At 38.3% G+C, this 20929-nt stretch overlaps 1 protein-coding gene across 2 annotated transcripts in view; it reads right to left on the bottom strand.

Moving 5' to 3' along the window:
• YTHDC1 (YTH N6-methyladenosine RNA binding protein C1) overlaps positions 1-20929 on the bottom strand; it is a 43393-nt gene that overhangs the window by 1858 nt on the left and 20606 nt on the right. The window contains exons 4-15 of one of the 2 annotated variants that reach the window (XM_026686523.2): positions 19026-19431; positions 16946-17035; positions 16415-16468; positions 15329-15423; positions 12432-12540; positions 11850-11967; positions 10124-10208; positions 8981-9147; positions 6700-6782; positions 5973-6009; positions 5850-5889; positions 5700-5762 (exon numbers count right to left, since the gene is read on the bottom strand). In XM_026686523.2, the coding sequence (XP_026542308.1) occupies positions 5700-5762; positions 5850-5889; positions 5973-6009; positions 6700-6782; positions 8981-9147; positions 10124-10208; positions 11850-11967; positions 12432-12540; positions 15329-15423; positions 16415-16468; positions 16946-17035; positions 19026-19431 (1347 nt within the window). The remainder of the gene's footprint in view (positions 1-5699; positions 5763-5849; positions 5890-5972; positions 6010-6699; positions 6783-8980; positions 9148-10123; positions 10209-11849; positions 11968-12431; positions 12541-15328; positions 15424-16414; positions 16469-16945; positions 17036-19025; positions 19432-20929) is intronic. The other variant, XM_026686525.2, reaches the window with a different exon arrangement.

Genomic DNA, 20929 nt, shown 5'->3' with positions numbered 1-20929 from the left:
TAAAAAAAAAATCCTTATTATTCCAGTAATCTGCTACCCCAGAACAGAGCAGCATCAACAGGAAAATATAATTCAACATATGAGCAGTATCACAATATATATCTAGGATGGTATTTGAATTCTCATGCAATTAAACATTTCTGCAACAAGTACATTTTCACAACTGACCTCAGGAAAACTGAAGTTATTTAGAGCAATTTCTTACAGCTATTGCTAATAAAAGATATATTAAAAGATTTTTTTTGTAACAAGATAGAATAAGATTCAATAAATAAGAAAGATCAATTGTTCAATAAAAGTTTCAACTGAAATAACTAATGATAATTACTACATGAGAACTATGTATCAACTAAAATTTGATTTTGGACCAATCTGGACATTCTAATCAATCAATTTTTATTACAATCACAGACCAGCATTACAAATAAAAGCATTAAGAAAAACAATGATAAAAAACCAGACAAAATAATACATTACAGTGGGGAGCTAAAATTTGCCTAATGTTGCATATAGTTTAACAAAATTTGGCCACATTTAGGGAAAATATTTTGTGCTGATCTGATAACAGTAGAGATCAGTATTTCTCAAGTGTTTTATTAAATAAGGTGTTATAAATTGAGGCTGTGAGTCCTTGCAGAAGATGCAGAATAGCAGGCCAGGAGTTATGGTTTCCTTTTCTACTGGGGCACAAGCTCAGTTTGAATGTACTTTTTTATATCAGCCCTCCAAAATTGCTGTAAGAAGTGCATTGCTACATGCCAAGGTGTTAATACCCTTCAAATTTTGGGACGGTTATTTGATATGTATCTCACTGCTTTAAAAGGGAGAAGTTGACCGCTCAAAAATGACCAATTCGGTCATTTAAAACAAGTTTTGTTTTGGGATAATTCAAAGCATATTCCTCTACTTGGATCTTGTTTAGAAAATCCACACCACCACCACCATCTCTCATTATACTGAGAAATAAATATTAATGTTCTTTAGTTTGATGCTATCCATAATTTGTTTCTAGAGAATCCTTTGTGTTCAAAATTATATTGTACATTAATAGGTTTGCCGGAATTCAATTTTTTTAAAGGATAGAAACTGTGAGGAATTAATTTCTTTGCAGAATAAATAAATACTGGTTGACCATTTTGAGACTGGATCTGCTAGGTTCCCTATGAATTTGCTTAGGGAAGCTGTGCAAAAGTATATTTGCAAAATAGACTTTTTGTGTCTAAGGTTAATAAAAAAAGTAAAAATTAAGCTATTTCAAAATATTCCATATATAAAGTATTACAGGTCAACAGTGCTCCAACTGGATAGTGCCCAAAATGGTCCTCTGGATCTGCAAGCATGTGGAGGCAGGAAAGCTAATGATCAGAATGAACTAAGACTTGGAATGGACAAGACACACATAACTAAAACAAAATACCAACCAATAGCCTGAACCTGCAAGGATAGAATCAGAAAATTAAGGGTCAGAATGAACTAAGATTTGCAACAAATGCCAAAAATAATTTTTTAAAACTTTTTCCAATATGTAAAAGTCAAGGAAAATATAGGTCTATTAAAAGAAAAGATGGCAAGATAGTGACGGACATCAAGAAAAAATGGAACTGTTTAATTCCTCCTGTGCATTTGTCCACACACAAAAGGAAAAAATACTCTATCAAAAATAGCATGGTGGGAGATAGAACATGAGGGGACAAAATAGTAAAGAAAACACCTTTCCACTTTAGATGAGTTCAAATTGCAGGACCAGAAGTATTACATCCCAGGATTCTGAAGAAACCAGCAGGTTGGTCTCAGAACCACTGAACAAAATAACACTGAGCTTCTGGAATAGAGAGAGAACTGGTAAAGAGGATTGGAAAAACCCATTGAGATTGCCAATGGAGATTCTCAATCATCTAGGTCCCGGTTGCCCCGAAAAAGTTTTTCAAAAGGCAAATGGTCTGTCTTAGAATTTTTCCTTGAAAACGTTTCATTTCTCATCCAAAAAGATTCTTCAGTTGATGTGGTTCCAATTCTCAAAAAAGGGAAAAAAGTAGAACCTGAAAATTACAAACCAATCAGCTTGACATCAATACCAGGAAAAACTTAGAAAAGGTAATCAAGCAGTGGATCTGGAAGCTCCTAGAAATGAACAAGACAATTAATAAATGCTAGCTTGGGTTTTATAAAAACAGATGGCGCCAAACAAACCTTACTGCCTTCTTTGATAAAGTGATTAAATTAGTGGATCAGGAAAAGGCTATTGATATAATCAGTTTCCCCGAAAATAAGACCCAACTGGAAAATAAACCCTAGCATTTTTCAGGATGCTCGTAATTTAAGCCCTACTACCAAAATAAGTCCCAGTTAAGATTGTCAGCCAGATGGACGCATTTAGTACTTTGTATTTCGCTGAAAATAAGACTTAACCAGAAAATAAGCCCTGATGTGTCTTTTGGAACAAAAATTATTAAGACCCAGTCTTATTTTTGGGGAAACATGGGTACTATATTTGGACTTCAGTAAGACATTTGACAAAGTAGATCACAGTCTATCCTCAATGTAGGATAGACAGTACCACCACCAGATTCACAGTTGGCTGACCAATCACACTCAGAATGTAGCTCTCAATGGAGCTACAACTACATAGAAAGAAACATGTAGTGTGATTCTGTCAAGGTTCAAGTTCTGTCTTGTACTCTTCAACAACTTCATAAACAATCTAAACAAGGGAATAGAAAGACCTCATCAAATCTGCAGATGATACCAAGCAGGGGGGAATTGCTAACACTGGAAAATAGAGATTCAGAAGGATATTGACAAATTAAGAGAAATGGGCTATCCAACAAGATGCAGTTCAATAGATCTTAGATGAGGGAGTTGATTTATTTTCTAAAGTATCAGAGGGCAGGATAAGAAGCAATGGGTAGAAACTTGTTAAAATCCTACCTATTAAGGAGAGATTTCTTGACAGTGACAGCAATTAACTAATGGAATAGCTTTTAAGAAAAGATTGGACAGTCAGTTGTCTCGGATGGCATAAGGATTCTTGCCTTGGGCAGGGGATTGGCCTAGAAAATCCAATCCGAAGTCCCTTCCAGCCCTAATGCTTCAATTATCAAATAAAACATGCATTTTGAGTAAACAAATAAATATAAATAAATATATTTATGGAGAATGAGAAATATATGTTGGTGATATGCAAGAGGAGATAGGGAAAGAAAGGAACTGGGAAGATGGAGAAAAAAGATCAGTGGGTAGAGCAGTTGTATATGTTGCTATATAAAACTCTGTAACATTGAGAACCTGAAAAATTTGCACTTAATGCCTGCAAGGGCTAGGAATAAAAAAATTATGAATAAAAAAAGTGTGTGAGTGTGCATGTATTTAGACAAAAAAATTTAAAATGCATCAAAAGAGGGTGGATAACAGATGTGAAACATAACAGAAATCTATCTGGCAGGTATTTTGGAAAATTGTATCTTTAGCATAGTGTACCTAAAGGTGAAGACTAGATTTTCATACCACTTCGTATCAAAATCTCAATACTATGAAAAGCTCAAGGAGGCACATGCATCATTCCCCCTAAATTAGCTTCAGTAGCTGTTCTAGAAATGACTACATTGCTACTTGTTTGAGATATAAATGCTAATTAATCATTAGCAAAGCATAAAATACCCTTGAAAACCTTTATGGCAAATCAACTGTTCTAGTTATATTGCTGTCATGAGACCCACTTAAAAAAACATACTGCAGTAATAAATGGAGGTGATTGACACGAATTCTCAGCTGGTCTTAACAGGAAGTTTTTAAAAAGTTTTTTTTAAAAAATGTATCACAAAACCAAAATTACTGAAACTATACGAGCAATTGTGTTAAAACTGAATGTCCTGGAATATTCCACTTCTTTAACAAAGCTAAAAAGGGTTTGTGGTACCATTGTATGGTAATCTTTTTTTAAAAAATCTTTGTAAAAACCAAAATCTGTGTAGGACACTAGGTCATTTTCAATTTTGGAGAATTAGCTTCCCCAAGAAAACAGCTGGATCACTCCAGAACATCTGGAGAAGAAATTGAATATTCTACAAATGTTCTGGAATAACATAATTTATGTCAGCCTTCTGACATAACCCAGACAGTAAACGTATCCAGATGAACTAATCCTATTTTATTATAGATTTAACATAATTTTAAGAATCTGAAAGTATATTTCTCCCCTGGTGCCTTTACAGATCAAGAAACGAAGGGAAGCTCCCTTCTGAGACGTTTCCCACACCCACATTCCTGCTAAGTTGCCTGTCATCCAACTGTTTCCCAGCTGCATCTCTCAAGGTCATTTTCACATACTACTGCTTCTATAGCCTCTTATTGACTAATTGAGGTCATTTTTCTTTTTCCTCAAATTCATCTGAAATGTTACTATTTCTATCATAGCATTTCTTTGGAGAGAATTTAGACCTGTGTTTTAATTATGGGTTTCATTATAGCTGATCCTTATGGCTGGGTTGCTTAATAACCATCTGCATTTATGATGGAATGGGAGCTTTAAGGTCCATAAAGCATCCCTGGCCAAAATAAAAATCTTGTGCTGCAATCTGGTCACATGATCACATGTTGGGTACTTGTCAAACTGTCATATCTATGAACACTCATGGTGTTCCATGGTCATGTAACTTTTGTTGGCTTCCAACAAAAAAATCTAGTGGATTAACAGTTACAACTGTGGATTTGCCTAATGAATGCTGGTAGATTGTACAATCACTTCTGTTCATATGAGCACCTCAACTTATGACCAAAATTACATGACCAAATTTCCAGTCCCTTGTAGTCATAAGTCAAGGATTACCTGTATTGCTTTTTCTCATTTATTTGCTAATCATGCTAATCTCATTTGCTAATCATGCTAATCTCATTTATTTGCTAATCACTTTGACAGTGTAAGCTGCTTTAGTTCAGTTTTTCTTTTCATCTCTATATTATATGCAGAATCTTTTCTGAAATGTTTTACAGGTTGAATGTGTGACTCTAGATTTTCAGGGGGATTGCTTTGTCTGTAGTTTGGCAGCAACAACAAATCAGTTCAGTATCAAGAGCTTTAATTTCCAATTACTTCTCAATCATTGTTTACTGCTTAGTTCAAGGGTACAAAAACACAGCCTCTCTTTCCAAAGCCCAAGGGACAAAACAGAGGGCTGTTTCTTTTGCTCTGGGGTGTCTATGTCTGTGTGTGTATGTTAACTTCTACAATAACTTATGATGATGCTTAAAACACTTGTTTTAATGCCTGAAGTTTTATCATCAAGTGCTCTGTTATAATCCTTGATGTAACAGATATTCTGTAACCCTGATGTAGTTCTTTCCCACTAAGATCATGTATAATTTTCAAATAAACTATGGCATTAAGAACATTATGTGAAACTTAGAATTACTATTTGGATCCTTCTGCTTTAATTGATGAAAACTGCTATGCCAAGAATGCATTTTCACAGGTACTACTTCTTGATCAGACACTAGTCTTCTCATTTATGTAAACTCCTTTGACTAAAATTAATAATTAAAATTAGGAAGTTACACCATAAAGATCTAAGAAAATCTTCAATTCAGTCTTAAAACCGTAACAAAATACTGTGTTCTACATAAATGAGAGGACTAGTGTGTTTAGCAATATTCTCTTATAATACGATGGGTGTACTAAAGTCAAAGAATACAAAATTACAAACCATTCCTTGCCAAGGCGGTGGTGGTCCCATGTTATGAAATTCTCTCACATAATCATTGTAAGACTACAAAAAACACATATACAAGAATGTCAAAATCAAGTAACATTAAAATCATCTATGACTGCTAACTATGAAAGATCATAAACTTACCCCATTTAAGAAGACATCTCTCCGAACTCCTGAAAATCGTCTGTTGAGGATAAGATTTATTAAATTAGAGACAAATATTCAGATATCTTATATTAGAAAATGGCATTGTTAAACATCTCTTACCTGTCCATATCTTGGTATCTGGGGTCTTTTAAATACCCTGTTTAAAATCAAGCAGCATTACGTATCATATTTATTATATTTGGCAACATAAATAGCCATTACCATCTTTAAGCATGCTACTGCCTTGCTACTCATAGGAATGCTCCTTCTCTTCCCAACTGGCCATGAATTTCAATTTTAAAATAACTACATAACACTTTATTGCAAAGGTGGTAAAAATATAAATCTCAACTAATACCATCTTGTATCTTTAGGCAGGCTACCTGGGACTGCTGGAATCTATTCAGCCATATACTACATGAAAGGCCACTGTTCCTATGTTCCCTCCCCACTACACACCAAGACATTGTGTGAAATTAAGTGAATGCTTGAACTACTCAGAATACAAGTCAGTTGATGTAAACTGATTGTATTGTATAACTTTTGGTTTCACTTACAGATTGACGGTACATTCTTTTGAATGCTTCCATATTACTGCTATGTCTCTCTATTTGTTCCAAAGAGGACAAGTTATTGCATAACTATTTTAGAATTTTATTAGTGATAGTTATTCCAAGAAAGTCCCCTCACTTATATGTATTGTTATATTCTCATATTTGTTATCATAATCAGAGTCTTTATGACCTTAAATTTAAATAATTTATTTAATATTCACATTCCCACATGACTACTGTAATACACAAATCTGTAAATTTGTGCATATACATTTAAACAGTAAGATATTAACCTGGTCTTTGGTGAAACTCAGAGGGATAATCAATCCTTGGTTTCTTTCTGGTGTTATGAATATCATAATCCTCTGGTCGACGCCTACATAAATTAGACAATAATTAAGAACTGTTTGGAACAACTTATGTAAACACAACATCTTTAGAAGGACTAACCAGAACAGCCCACAACTTTTTGGAGCTTTTTTGTATGTGTTTTCTGTAATTCCCTATATGAATTTCCCAGAATTTGTTACAAAGAATTTGTATTTGTGGTAGCAACAAAATGTATGTTGTTAATTAGACTATTATGATTTTAGATTCTTAACAGGGAACTTCATCCAACCATACCTAGTGTAAATGTAGTCATAATATGAATTTCTTTACAAGTCCCTCTGAGTTTTTGTGGTCTTTGTTCTCTTTTGTCCATAAAAATTGCAGCATGAAATCTGCTTGATGCTTACACAATTTCTATATTGAAACTTACCCTGAAAGCATAAGCTACAAAATTTGTGAATACCATTTTATACACTTGATCTGATTAACTGTCTTACTTGGTCTGTAAAAAACTTGATCAATTTCCAACATGCAAATCCCATCCTGCATAGACACAATTACTTGTTACTGTACAGGAAAAAAACATTTAAGGAATGTATATTTTAACAAAATCATAATCTTGGAATCAAGTGCCCATTATTTTAGGCTTCTATACATTTTAATAAAATGAATTTAATTTTTTTTTAAATGATCTTTTAAGAGTTCTTGCTCTAGTTTGCTTTTCACTCATTAGCAAGTTACCTGTGTTCCCTTCCAATGCACCTTCACAATTTCTATAACAAGGAAATATGAATAGACCATAAAATGATTCCTCCCGCCTCCCCACATTATTTAAATTATCATTCTTAAGAATAAGCATCACATTCTGAGAAAATAAAGCAACTGTATGTACAGCAAAAAAGAGTTTAGAAAATAGCTGGTGTAAAAAATAAACATACCGCTTTCTTGTAGTTTGAGTGTGCACTTACGACCGGTATAATATATGATAGTAACAGTTCATATAGTAGTCCAACTACTGACTTTAAGCTGAAAGCCACATATATAAATGGAGGCCCTGGCAGGCTTGAGAAGGTGTGATGGTGTTATAATGTATAGTTTGCAGTCCATTGCAAAACCTTCACTTGTAAATACTTTATTGCACTGGAAATCTTTTAGGGCTTAACTTCAAAAGCCATCTTGGTGCTCAGTCCATTTATGCCCAAAGAAAAGGGGGTTGCTGCCAGGATTCCTCCTACCTACAGGTTACAATGTCCTTTAAGAGCAAGGATATGGGGACTCGTTGGATATCTTTACCTACCACAGGACATTTCCACAAACTGGAAAGTCTAACCAAAAAGGTTTCAGCCCAAACCACACAGTCTTTAGCAGAAATGCTTTAGATTTATCAGAAAACAAAGTGGCTACACAGGGATCAGGGAAACGTGTTGGATAGGAGGAATTATTATCAGTCCTTTGCAAAGACTCCTCCAATTCTGTAACAAGATATACCCTTCTTTCTGGGGAAGGTTGGTAAGTTCATAGAGTAGTGATCAATAACCATGGCGATCCTCTAAAACAACTTTTAAGTCCACGGGTGCTGCCAGCATCTGGAAAGGTTGTATACACTGACACAGCAACAGCCATTCTTTTTGGTTTGTTGCCGGGTCTCCAAGGGCTACTTCCTTTGGAGAGAACCTACGGCTTCCAGAAACACAGCAAGATGTAAGAGAATATTTGGCAATGGGCATAACCACAGCACGGTGATACAATTTGAAACAGTCCCAAACACGCTCTTCTTGAACAGCAAAATATTATAAATATTTTATCCTCAAAATGAGGCGACCATCTTCTGCAAAATTATAAGTGATCCTGATAAAAGTCCCATATTTGACAAGGCTTATCCAGAGATACACCTGAAAGAAAAGGCTTTTACAAGATATTAACACATTTTGGAACACACAAACTTGATTTTCCTCCACCTAACCTGGTCTTGAAAAAAATTGGCTTACCTACAATTGACTAAAAAACTAGATTGACACAAACTTTTCTGTGTAAGCAAAATGTCCCCATTTTCCTCTTGAAAGTGACAAACTGGGGGAGAGGGACAATGTGAAATCCTCAATGAAGCCACAAACCCGTCCATGCAGCTTGATGTGAGGATTTTCTCTCTTCTTGATTGCAGGGAAAGCTTTTTGATGAATCATATTCCTCCATCACGTTATTCTGACACATGTGCCTATTATCAGTCCAAAGAATGTTTCTAACCTTCCCACATCTCGGAGTGGCTCTCGACGGGATGGACGTCCTCTTGACCGGGGTTGAGAGTGCATTCTTCTCTTATGACGCATTTTATGAATGACTTGATACAAGTCAATACTTTCATCAGGAGGGAATAGGAGACAAAGTTGGGTTCCACATTCAAGCTCAATTTCCTGTAACAATTAAATACTGATGTTATAAATTCATATCAGAGCCCACACAAAGGACTCAATTTTTAATTATAAGGTTTCGTTCTAAGACTAATTGAGTGCTTTGTATGAATGCTAATGCCTTATTTAAGGAACACGTGAAAGCTTAACAGGTTCATTAAGTTGCATATGTTGTAGTGATTTTAGTGAAATTAACAAAAGACATGGATCAAGGCAGGTGTATAATTACAGGTAGTCCCTGACCTATGACCAGTCAGTAATTATTTTAAGCCATGACAATGCTGAAAAATGATGGTTACAGCAATCCTTGGAGTTTTGGCTATCCCAGAACTTGAAGATATGTGATCACAATCTGAGTGCTTAGCAACCCATTTACATTTCTAGTTGCCAAGTACCTGCAATCATGTGACTCACATTTGCAGTCTTCCTGTCCAACTTCTCCAGAAAATGAATGGGAAAGGCAGAGAAGATCACAAGTTGTTCAGTAAGTCTCCTCATTTAGCTCCTCTGTCCTAACACTGTGCCCGCCTCTCACACAATTCAAGACACTCTCCTTGACCCACACTTCCTCCTTAACCCGTATGGAACCTTTTGCACATCCTCCAACCTGCATAGTGTTTCTCACATACTCTTGTACATGCTCCCCACCTGCACCTTGCACACACACACTCCAGCCTTCACCAGTACCCCATTGCCCTTTCCTTCACCTAATTGCTGCCACTTATCTGTTTGCAAGCCTGAAACTTGCAACTTCCTGCCAGCTTCTCCAGTGACTTTGGTTGAAAGAAGTAGGTGGGAAGTTGCCTCATCTAACAACTATAGGATTCATTTAACAATGGCAATTGGAACTGCAGGGATTTCTATCACTAATTGGTGTGGTCATGCTTTGAGTGCAGTACTTAGTAAAAAAAATCTATTAAGAATATTTTAAAATACTGGGATTAATGTTTTGAAGAGCAGTCAAAGGCAGTTGACAAACCTGTCCATCACGTCCAATCTTTACAGGCTTATGTTCATTCCAAGGATTCGTCAGGTGAGCAGATTTTGTGAATGGCAATTCACGCCTAAAAATATGATGACACACTTTCTCATATAATGAAGTATAAATTAAAAATACGAGAATCCCACTAGCAATGGATCTAATGAATGAAGCAAAGTTTAGAGGCTATCCCATGGGATCATAATGTTCACCTCAACAAAGCAAATATTACAATCTCCAAAATTTGTCTTCAGTTCTGATTAAAAAATTCTTAAGGCAGGTAATTTAAGCTTTCCTTTATTTTTCCTTCCTATCCAATTTTCACAAATCCCTTCATCCATATCCTTGCTTTGGCAACAAAGGAAGCAGAGTGATAAAAATGTAATTTTCCCTATATGAATTACATAACAATAGACTTTTTGATCCAGTGCTCCTCATATCTGCCACCCACAAAGTTAAACAAGGCAGGAAAAGAAGGGGAAAAGTCTAGAATAGAATAAATTGGATGCTATGGGAGAAGCCAGGAAATGATCAGTATTGTTCTTCTGTCAATCTAATCATTCATAATCAATCATGATTATGTGCCATAAAGCTGTTGATTGTTGACCATTAATGAACTTTTTCCATAACAATCAATCAGAAAGGTTAATATTCTGAAATAGGTTCAGGTTTGATTTTCAGAGAACTAAACATTCTACTTGGTTTGGAGAAAGTCTATGAGGAAATTATTTTTTAGAATCAAATTCCAAGCTTACTTTTGGCAAACTTATTTATCATTACTAATAAAATCCTCTACACAATTTTTGAAATCTGGTTCAATTAGGTTGCACTATTTTCATTTATATTTCTAGTAAAAAAAACTGAAGTGATTCCAGGCTTTGGAACAAAATGGAAGGCATTCTAATCCTTACTAAACTGAAAGGGATAAAACACACAATATTTAATGTTTAAATAATGTTTCTTAAAATCTCAGAGTCCCATTTCTAGCACAACTTCCCATTGGAAGAAGGAAAAGCAACTATTGGCTTCTCTTTCCATTTTACACTTAATGCGATTTCAAAATCCAAGGAAAGGAAGCCACCCATCATCAATAGAAGACACATAAGACTGTAAGAATAAGCAGTAATTTAGAATCTGTAAATATCTTAAAACAAAAACCACAGCAGAAGAATTATATGGAAGAAAAATAGGATATTGGAATCCCTGAATTTGATGCATCAAAATATGGACCTCCAGGTGATTGAAATAATTTTATCTTTTAATATTATACTCAAAGTCAAGTTTCTCTTGAGATAGACTCAACTCTTGGCACCTACATTATCATTGTTTTCCTATATCATATTGATATCAATACAGATATTTTTCACACCATTGTTTCCTAAGACGTTTCTCAACTTCCCATTTGATCCTATAGCACAGAGGTAAGCAATTAATTTTTCCAAGTCAATGCCATGGGCTGGACAGGGACAGCCCATGGGCTGGATGTGGCCTGCGGGCCATAAAAGATCCAGGTCTACAATAGCTCTAAGATATATCCTGGTGGTCTCTCATCAAAGTACTAACTAGAACTGACATTACTGGTTTTTTGTTTGTTTGTTTTGTTTAAGACAAGTCTAATGAGGTTCTGGCATGCAGATATAACTTGCCACATAAGTATTATATATTTGTTCTATAACAAATAGCCTATCCAACCACACTTTTATTTTCTAATTTCCACCTATTTTACCTGCATATCCAATCTATCTTAAATACTCCTCCCAGCATTTTTGCATTCATTCCTGCAGGTAGCACCCAATGTATGGGAGACCCTCCATGGTGAGATTCAGAAGCAAGCCTTGCAAATCCTGTAAGAATTTAAAAAGTGTGATGAGGCTACTTATCCAAATAATTTTTGATTTATGAATGCAAGTATTCCTTTTACAGGTAGCCCTTGACTTACAACCATTCATTTCGTGACTGTTGGAAGTTACAACAGCGTTGAAAAAAGTGACTTATCACCATTTTTCACACTTACGACAGTTGGAGCATTCTATGGCCACATGATCAAAATTCGCAATGGCTCATATTTATGATGATTGCCGTGTCGTGGGGTCATGAGATCACCTTTTATGACCTTCTGACAAGCAAAGTCAACAGGGAAGAGAGATTCATTTAACGACTGACTAATTTAACAACTGTAGTGATTCACTTAGCAACAGTGGCAAGAAAAGTCATAAAATGGGGCAAAGCTACTTTAACAACTGTCTTGCTTAACAACAGAAATCTGGGGCTCAATTCTGGTTGTAAGTCGAGGACTCCCTGCACTTACCTTGGAATTTTCCACTCTCTCTTACAGAAAATATCAAGATCACACTTCTTGCTGATCTGAAGGCAGCATTGAGCTTTTTCTCATTGACTGGAAGGGTTGACCAAACACCCTATGGAGAAATGAGCAAATAATTTATAAACCAAAAACTATCTGATGTGTTCAAGTTCAATAAGATTTTGGAATATAGTCAACAACAGCATATGTTTTCTATGAAGAAGGCCTCAGTTTCTATGCCTGCAATTTCCAAATCCAGATAACAGATCCAAGACAGATATCTGTCTGAGTCATTAAAAGAAAAGCTATTAACCAAAAGAACAAACAAGCGTATATAGTCCATCTAGGAAAGCTTTATATATTAATACATGCAAAACAAAATTTGGAAAAAAAATCAGAAATACTCACGTTCTCAGTAATCTACAGATAACATTCACTAAATTTAAAGTCATTTTAAACCAGCCTGTTACATTCTTCTTTCCTTCTATACCAGGGGTTCCCAATTCCTGGACCATGGAACAATGCAAGTCTATGTATTGTTAAGAACTGGAGGTGACTGGTGGGCAGGCAAGTGAAACTGAAACAATTCCCCTCCCCCCACCAATCCATGGAAAAATTGTTTTTCATGAAACCAGTGCCAAAAAGGTTGGGGGCAGTTGTTCTACACCAGGGGTGGGCAATTAATTTCTGTCGGGGGCCACATGGAAAATCAGATCTGCGTTCGAGGGCCAAACCAATTTTATAAAAGGCCATTATAGATAGAGTCTTCCGCTACGAATAAACGACTGTGTGTGTGTGTGTGTATGAATGTACTCCCTCAGTTTACACAAGTTGGCCACTTATAAGATAAAAAATAAATAAACGCCCACCCCCAAAACATAACTCCTCCGGTGCCCACGGATAAACTGTGAACCACCAATTAGTAGCAGGGCTGACTCTCCCTCTTGAGCCAACGTCTAATTGGGGGGAGCAGACCGGCCTTCAGTCTCTTGCGAGAAACTGCTGGCTAACCCTGCAAAGCGCTTGCCGAGGTGTTGTGTGTGTGGGGGACTTTCGCCTGCCTTTCCCCCCGCCCGCCCAGCGCCCGCCGCCGCTTTTGCCGTTAAACCGCGAGTCCTCCCAGGCACTTGGGAAGCCCGCTCGGCAGAAAACATCTGCGCGCCTCTCCCAGGACCTGCCCGCTCCGCCCAGCCAGGATGTCCACCACCGAGCACGCCTCAGTCCGGCTGCGTGGTCCCGGCACCGGCGCGCTGAGGGCGCCGCTGTTCTCTCCCATCTTACCGCAGGGGATGGCCGTGGAGGGAGGTGTGAAGCGCCTGCTGGTGCTCAGGTCTCACGGGAATACGCATCACAACAGTGGGCGTTAGGGAGGAAGGAGGCGGCGGCGGCGGGAGCTGCTGCTGTTGCTGCTGGCTGAGAGGCGAGGAAAGGCGCGCCCAGGGCACAGCGAGCCAGATGCCCAAAAGCGCACGGCGGGCCGCCTCCGAAGCCAGGCACGGAGAAAACCGCCCCAGCCCCGTGCAGGTCGGGCCCTCACCGCCACTGCCAGTCCTGGCCGCTCCGGCCGCCAGTCGCTCCTTGGGGCGCAGCTCTTCCCGTGACCCCGTTGTGCTTCTCGTGCTCTTCGCCGCTGGTGGTGCTCGGGGCTCCGCTGAGCCGAGCGTCGGGAAGAGGCCTGTCGAAGCTGCAACAGCCGGCTCAGATCTCTTGGTCCCGGGGAATCCAAAGATCTGAGCCGGCCGCTGCAGCTTCGACACGCCTCTTCCCGCCGCTCGCTTCGCCGTCCCGTGGCGCTGGGTTCCGGAGCGCAGCCCCAAGGTCTGCCGGCCGCGGTGGGGAGCCCGGAGCTGCTCAGCGGGCGGTTGGCCGAACCCCAGAGCGCTCCTTTGGCGCTGCCTCCCGCGCCCCCTTCCAAATCAAACACGGCTCAGGCAAAATCAAGCGGGGCTCCATCGGTGCTGGCCGCAAGGGCAGCGCCGGGGATCCTTCTCCCGCAGTCACGACGGAGGGGCGGGGAGGCGAGCCGGCAGCATCCCGCGCTCCTCCCAGCTCAGTGGCTACTCTCCCCTCGAAGGGACTGCGGCGAGACCTCAACAGGTTTCAGCTCTCTTTGCTCCGCCGGGCTCCTGCCGTTTCCTGCTCCGCCTGACAAGCCCACCAGGCGCCCTGCTCGCTCTCTGCCGCCCGCCCTCCGCCTCAACCGCCTCCTCTCGATGCGTCTGAAAGCAGCCGAAAAGTGGCCGCGGTTACATACGGACCAATCTTCGGTGGGCCGGATTAAAAAGACCAACGGGCCGGATGTGGCCCGTGGGCCGTAGTTTGCCCACCCCTGTTCTACACAGTACAAAAATAAAGACAAAAAGTACAACAGACAAGATACTAGTTCATTATTTCTAATAGTTTGCCTGTAACTTCTACAGATCTTTTTTGCTTTCTTCAAGAAAACATACATATTTTTAGGATTTGAAAAATCAAAATTGTGATTTTTTCAGCAGTACATTTGTAAAATTTAAGCTCTTGAATATGTGTATCATGGCTCTCGGAAGGCTAAAGCATCAATTTTACACAAAATCTACAAAATATTTGGGGGGAGGGAGAACAGGAACAAAACTTTCGTTATTACTCATTCTGGTAACATTACCACCAAGTTCCCATGACTTCTGGTGGTTGAATGAAGTAATCTGAAGCATGTGGCTGTGGGAAAAATATTACTCCCATTTTAGATGAGGCAATGAAGAAATAATTAAATTATCTACAAAAAAATACATATATTTTATTTTGCATTTGTTTTAGTAATTATATTTATATTTAATCAAAAATAAAATTAAATAATTCAAAAGAAAAGCAATTTATCTGATTCTATACTTTGCATATGTAATTGACTTCACAGAAATTCAACATACCTTAGCTTTGGCAAGAGAGACATTTTCATGGTTGTTACTTTTTATAAGAAAAAATCGTGCATCTTGGAGAATATACTTAAGTTTGCTAGTTTGGTCTGGAAGGAAAAAACAAAAAGAGGTAACTGTGTTAGATAAACTTTACTTGCCAAGAAAACTTAAATACAGATAGTTCACAACTTACAACCATTTGTTAAGTGACTGTTTAAAATTACAATATTACTGACAAGTGTGACTTATCATTTTTCACACCTATGACCATTGTAGCATCCCCGTGACACCTGATGAAAATTTGGATGCTTGCCCACTGGCTTGTGTTATAACATTTGCAATATCCTGGGATTATGTGATCATCTTTCATGACTTTCTGACAAGCAAAGGGAAAGCCAGATTTAATTAAAAACTCTGTTACTACCTTAACAGCTCTTAACTAACCTACCAACTGCAGTGATTCCTTTAATAATTGTGACAAAAAAGATAGAAAAAGGGGCAAAAACTCAACTGTCTTGCTTAGCAATGAAATTTTTTGGCTCAATTGTGATCGTAACTCGAGGACTCCCTAAATTATATTTATAGGATCTGGAGTACAAAGTCTAGCAGTTGCAATGGCAAGAATGGCCTCTATTAGGCCATGTGCAATGTAATCCCATGAATTCCTTCTTAATAAAAGGAAGCTCTAAAATTCAATCAGACAATCTGTGCGCTTCAAATGAATGAATGACTCAATCCCACCAAATGCAGATGTTCATACCATGCAGTGCTAAACTTTAAAAGCAAAATAAGCTATTCAAGGTAGAAGCCAATGCAGCATTAATAATGTTCTGATATTTTTATTTGTAATAGCCAACATGTATAGTCTTAACCAGAAAAAACTTGTTTGTAAAAGAATTAGATTGCTTATTTGCCTGCTAATCCAGTGATGAAATATTGTTTTTTCCATTAAAAACCTCATGCAAATAATTTGAATTATTCACTAGTATGCATTTTACTGTACATCAGAACATTATTTTATCTGCTGTATAATCAACAAAGTCAATACAATAGCTGGCAATAAATGCATGCATTAAGAAGTTCAAATTTAAATTATACCTTTTTGGACAGCACGAACGGAAGATGATAATTTCTCATGCTTCTTTTCTGAACCTGTATTTAGCCAAAGTACATTTGTTCAGATTGAGCCTTAATAGAGATACGATACAAATTCTACAATCTTTTAACATACTATTTTCATTCATGATAAATGATTCCTCCTATGCGGACCCCCACACACAAAAAGAATGCTTCTCAATGTGCACGAGAATTTGAATTTGATTTTTTCTTTTGTTTTAGTTGTCCATTTTTGGGTTTCATTTGCCAGGCCAGTTTTCTATAGAGAAAACTAGTCAATGAATCATCATCTTCCAAGTTTAAAAAAGTGAAATTTCCATTTAAGCAACATAATAGAATTAACATAAGAAAGCCCACTTTATCAAATTATTCACACAGAACATGCCAGAAAAACTAACTATATCATTTCAGCTCTATGTCCCACACCTATTATGGCCTACAGTTTATTTTTACCAATGTATTTCAAGGGTTTGCTACAGATCATATCAATAAAGATAAGCAATTACAAAATACCTGCATATGATTCTGATGCAGAGCTTCCACTTCTATCAAAAACAATCGGAGAGATGCCTCTAGCTCTTTTCCTGGCCTTCTTTTTCTCATCTAAGATAATAAAAATAAGCAATAGCAGTATTTTAAAGGTTCAAATGAAAAATTACTATATATATACGTATAAGAAAACAAATACATATATACATAGATATATATACATATATACATACATACATACATACAAATATATAAATATTTAGTATATAGTTGACTATATTGGGCCAGAATTCAGACAACTGTGACAACAGTTCCCAAAATATCAGAAGTTTAGACATCTTGGTCTGAACAGAAACACTGCCTGTCAAAGCTACTGTATATTTGAAGCTCAGGGAAATCTCTAGGTCTAGAGTGTCTATGTGAGGGATGCTGCTCAAGGTTTAAAAAAAGAGACCATTAACTTTCATTTGGAGATCAACAATACAGTGTTTCAGTTATAAATGTAATGCATACTCTTATTTATAAATATAGTTGCAAACCTAAGTTAGGTCCCAATCCATACATACTAATTTACTGTAGTTGCCTCATTTGCATGACTAAAAGAACCATTGGCAATATCTGAATAACAGAATCATATAGGAAAGTCCTTTATAATTGCTGCAGATTCTTCATCAGAAATATTTAACAAAACAAATATTTCAGAACAACAGAGAGTATAGCAGATGTCTATGTAATCTTTCCACTGTAAACATTTAGATCTTTTCTCTCCAAAGCAAAATTAATGACTGATATATTAAACTGCATTCAGCTAGTTGAGACTAAATCCCAGAATGCAACCAAATCATTTATCATGTGTGATTATTCCAATTATATTGTTTATATAAAATAGGAAGGGGTAAATGCATGTCCAGAACAAAGTATCTAGTAATGGTCACTTAATGATTGTAACTATTTTAAAAAATTATTTGCTTTACAGATTTTAAAACAGCTAGATCTTTGCTATTTGCTTTCTTTTTATTCTCACAGAGACCTTTACTAGTCTGTTTACTGCTGGAAAATGTAGGTTTAAGTTCCATTGAAAGTAATGCAGTGGTAAAGTGCAGTCATTTGACTGCATTGGTAGTCCTGGTAATCCCCATTGCTATCATTAAGTGAGGACCATGGGTCGTTAAACAAGGATCTTCTTGTACCTTCCTGCCAGCTTCCAAGATGCAAAATCAATGGGGAATGGTAGGAAATTGCAAGTTCCAGATGGCTTGCAAGAAGGCTGGTGGATAAGTATGTGGCTGCTGCTGAGAGGGGCAGGGTTCGTGGATGGCCAGCAAAGTATGACATGAGCACAACCTGTGTTGGCTGTTACTGGATTGGGGAGGTTTACCAGTGCAGCTGAAATAGCCAGAACTTTGGGGACCAGTTATACATTGTTCAGCACTGTAGTAACTTCAAACACAATTCTCTGAATTAGTGATCATTAACTGACTGTTACATATATGACCAATAGACTGAACAAATCTAATTGATTCAGGATTAGATATTCAGGAAAATATTTAATGCTCCGTTCTCCTTGGGACCATATTAATTTCGCCCCCAAAATTTACAAATCCAATGCCTTCTGGAAGTAAATCCTCCAAACTGGTAGTAGTTCTGATGACCTCGAGAAAATGTTCCAAGACTACACAAACCCGATTTAGGACCACATTTACTCCCAAGTTATCTTGGAACTATTTGGTTAATCTTTATTTTCACTGAAACCTTTACTAACTGTTATACTGGTGGAAAATATAGATTTCAATCTTAGCTCATTTTGTCTGTTATAGTATTCAAAATTTGGACTACATTCTGATTTGAAGAATTTTCCTTGCTAATAGAAATTCTTTAAAATATAGAATTATGGAGAAAATAAGTAACTGCACAGCAGAATCTTATGCTTTATGCTTCATTCTTCAGACTGGCTTGTAAATCCAGTTCTTGGATGGAAAATACTAAAGTCTGCCATTGTGTTATCCATGTTTTTCTGTCCCTACTATTCATAACAAACTTAGTATTTTAGCTCAAATTATTGAATTGAGCTGACAGGATATAAAGAGATAACAGCCTTTCTTACCTGATATATCTGAGCCTGAACCTGTTCTGACTGATGCATCAGTAAAAGATGCAGATTCAGAATCAGAGTCACTAGCTTCACTTCGTGTATCATAATCATTTCCCTCCTTCTGATCTCTTTCATCTTGATCATACTCTTCTTCCTCATCATCTCCATCTTCTTCTACTTCCTCTTCTTCCTCTCCATCATCATCTTCCTCTTCTTCCTCCTCCTCTTCTTCTTCCTCCTCCTCCTCCTCCTCCATTCCTTCCTCTTCCTCCTCCTCTTCTTCATTTTCAGTATTTCCTGCATCAGATGAACCACTACTGCCTGTTTCACGATCTGAACCATATTCCTCAGAATTGACTTCTTCTTTTGAAGAATGGCTTGATCTGCTTGGTCGTCTTTCCACATCATGCCTTAGTCTCTGTTTATAGAAAACAATCAGCAATCAAGACCAATTATTTTGAGAGAGCGCACTAAATACTTGCTATAAACACTAATTTAATGTGACTGCAATGTAATATTCATTCAGGTTCAAAAATAAATTTCTCTTTAAACCTAGGAGAGAACTGATTAAAAATTAAAAAAATTTAAGCCAAATTGCTTAAAACTAAATTTTAGTTCTGCATTTAACACAATTCTTCCAGACTAGTGTCTAAACTTCTGGACCTTGGCTTTTCTTATTCAATCTGCCTTTGGATTATAGATTTCCTGTCTGGCCGCTCAGAGGGTCAGGTTAGGTAATCATACCTCTTCAGCCCTTATTCTTAACACTGGTACACCACAGGGTTGCGTGTTGAGTCCCTTACTCTATACTCTTTATGTGCATGACTGCATTCCCACTCATGCTAGTAATACTATTGCTAAATTTGCAGATGATACAACAGTGGTGGGACTCACCTCCGGGGGGGAAGAGTCTGCCTATCGAGATGAGGTGGACCTGTTGCTTTCGTGGTGTGGAGACAATAACTTGGTCCTCAACACCAACAAGACCAAGGAGCTTATAGTGGACTATGGAAGGAACAGATCAAATATCCAGCCCTTGCTCATCAATGGAGACCGAGTGGAACAAGTGGCCAGTTTTAAGTTTCTGGGTGTTACCATAAAAGAGGACCTGACCTGGGGTGCTCACATTGCAGCACTGGTCAAAAGGGCCCAGCAGAGCTTATTAACCTGAGACTTCTCAGAAAATGGGCGTTGGTTCTTACCTGATACGCCCCTTCTCGGCGAGCCACGAGGAGCATCCAGAGAGTGGGATGTGCTTCTGAGTCTTCTTCTTGCAGGCTGAGCTTTAGCTGAGGAAACGCTCCGCCCCTCACGTGACTCCACGCAGCGTTCCCCCAGTTTTTGCGATAACGAGAAGAAAGGTTATTAAGTCCTTCTAATCAACTATTGGCTCCTTGGCTGAAACAAGAGTCCCCACCAGACGGAGCTAGGGTGGGGCTGGATGCTCCTCGCGACTCGCCGAGAAGGGGCGTATCAGGTAAGAACCAATGCCCATTCTCCCTCGAGCCGCTCGGAGCAGCCAGAGAGTGGGACATACCAAAGCTTGGCTGTCCTACGGGTGGGACTCCGTCTGGGCCGGAAGCCCCTCCGGGTCACTGATGACCCTCTGTAGGACTCGTCGGCCAAACGAGGCCTCCGCTGAGGCATATACGTCTATTTTGTAATGCCTGATGAATGGGGACGGAGATGTCCAGGTGGCTGCCCGACAAATGTCAACAATTGGGGCTTGCGTGGCCCAAGCCGCCGAAGTAGTTGCACTCCTGGTGGAATGAGCGGTTATTCCACCAGGTGCGGGCAGAGATTGTGATAGGTAGCACCTGGCGATAGTCGCCCTGATCCAGCGACTGATGGTTGAGGGAGAGACTTTGAGCCCCAGCGTCCTGGGCTGAAAGGAGAGGAAGAGGGATTCTGATCTT

The sequence above is a fragment of the Notechis scutatus genome, chromosome Z, assembly GCF_049901735.1.
Source record: "Notechis scutatus isolate UNSWTSFEM ecotype Mainland chromosome Z, rNotScu1.2, whole genome shotgun sequence".
In the NCBI taxonomy this organism is placed as follows: domain Eukaryota; kingdom Metazoa; phylum Chordata; class Lepidosauria; order Squamata; family Elapidae; genus Notechis; species Notechis scutatus.
The sequence above is the reverse complement of the archived record's forward strand: the minus strand, read 5'-3'. Positions and strand labels throughout refer to the sequence as shown.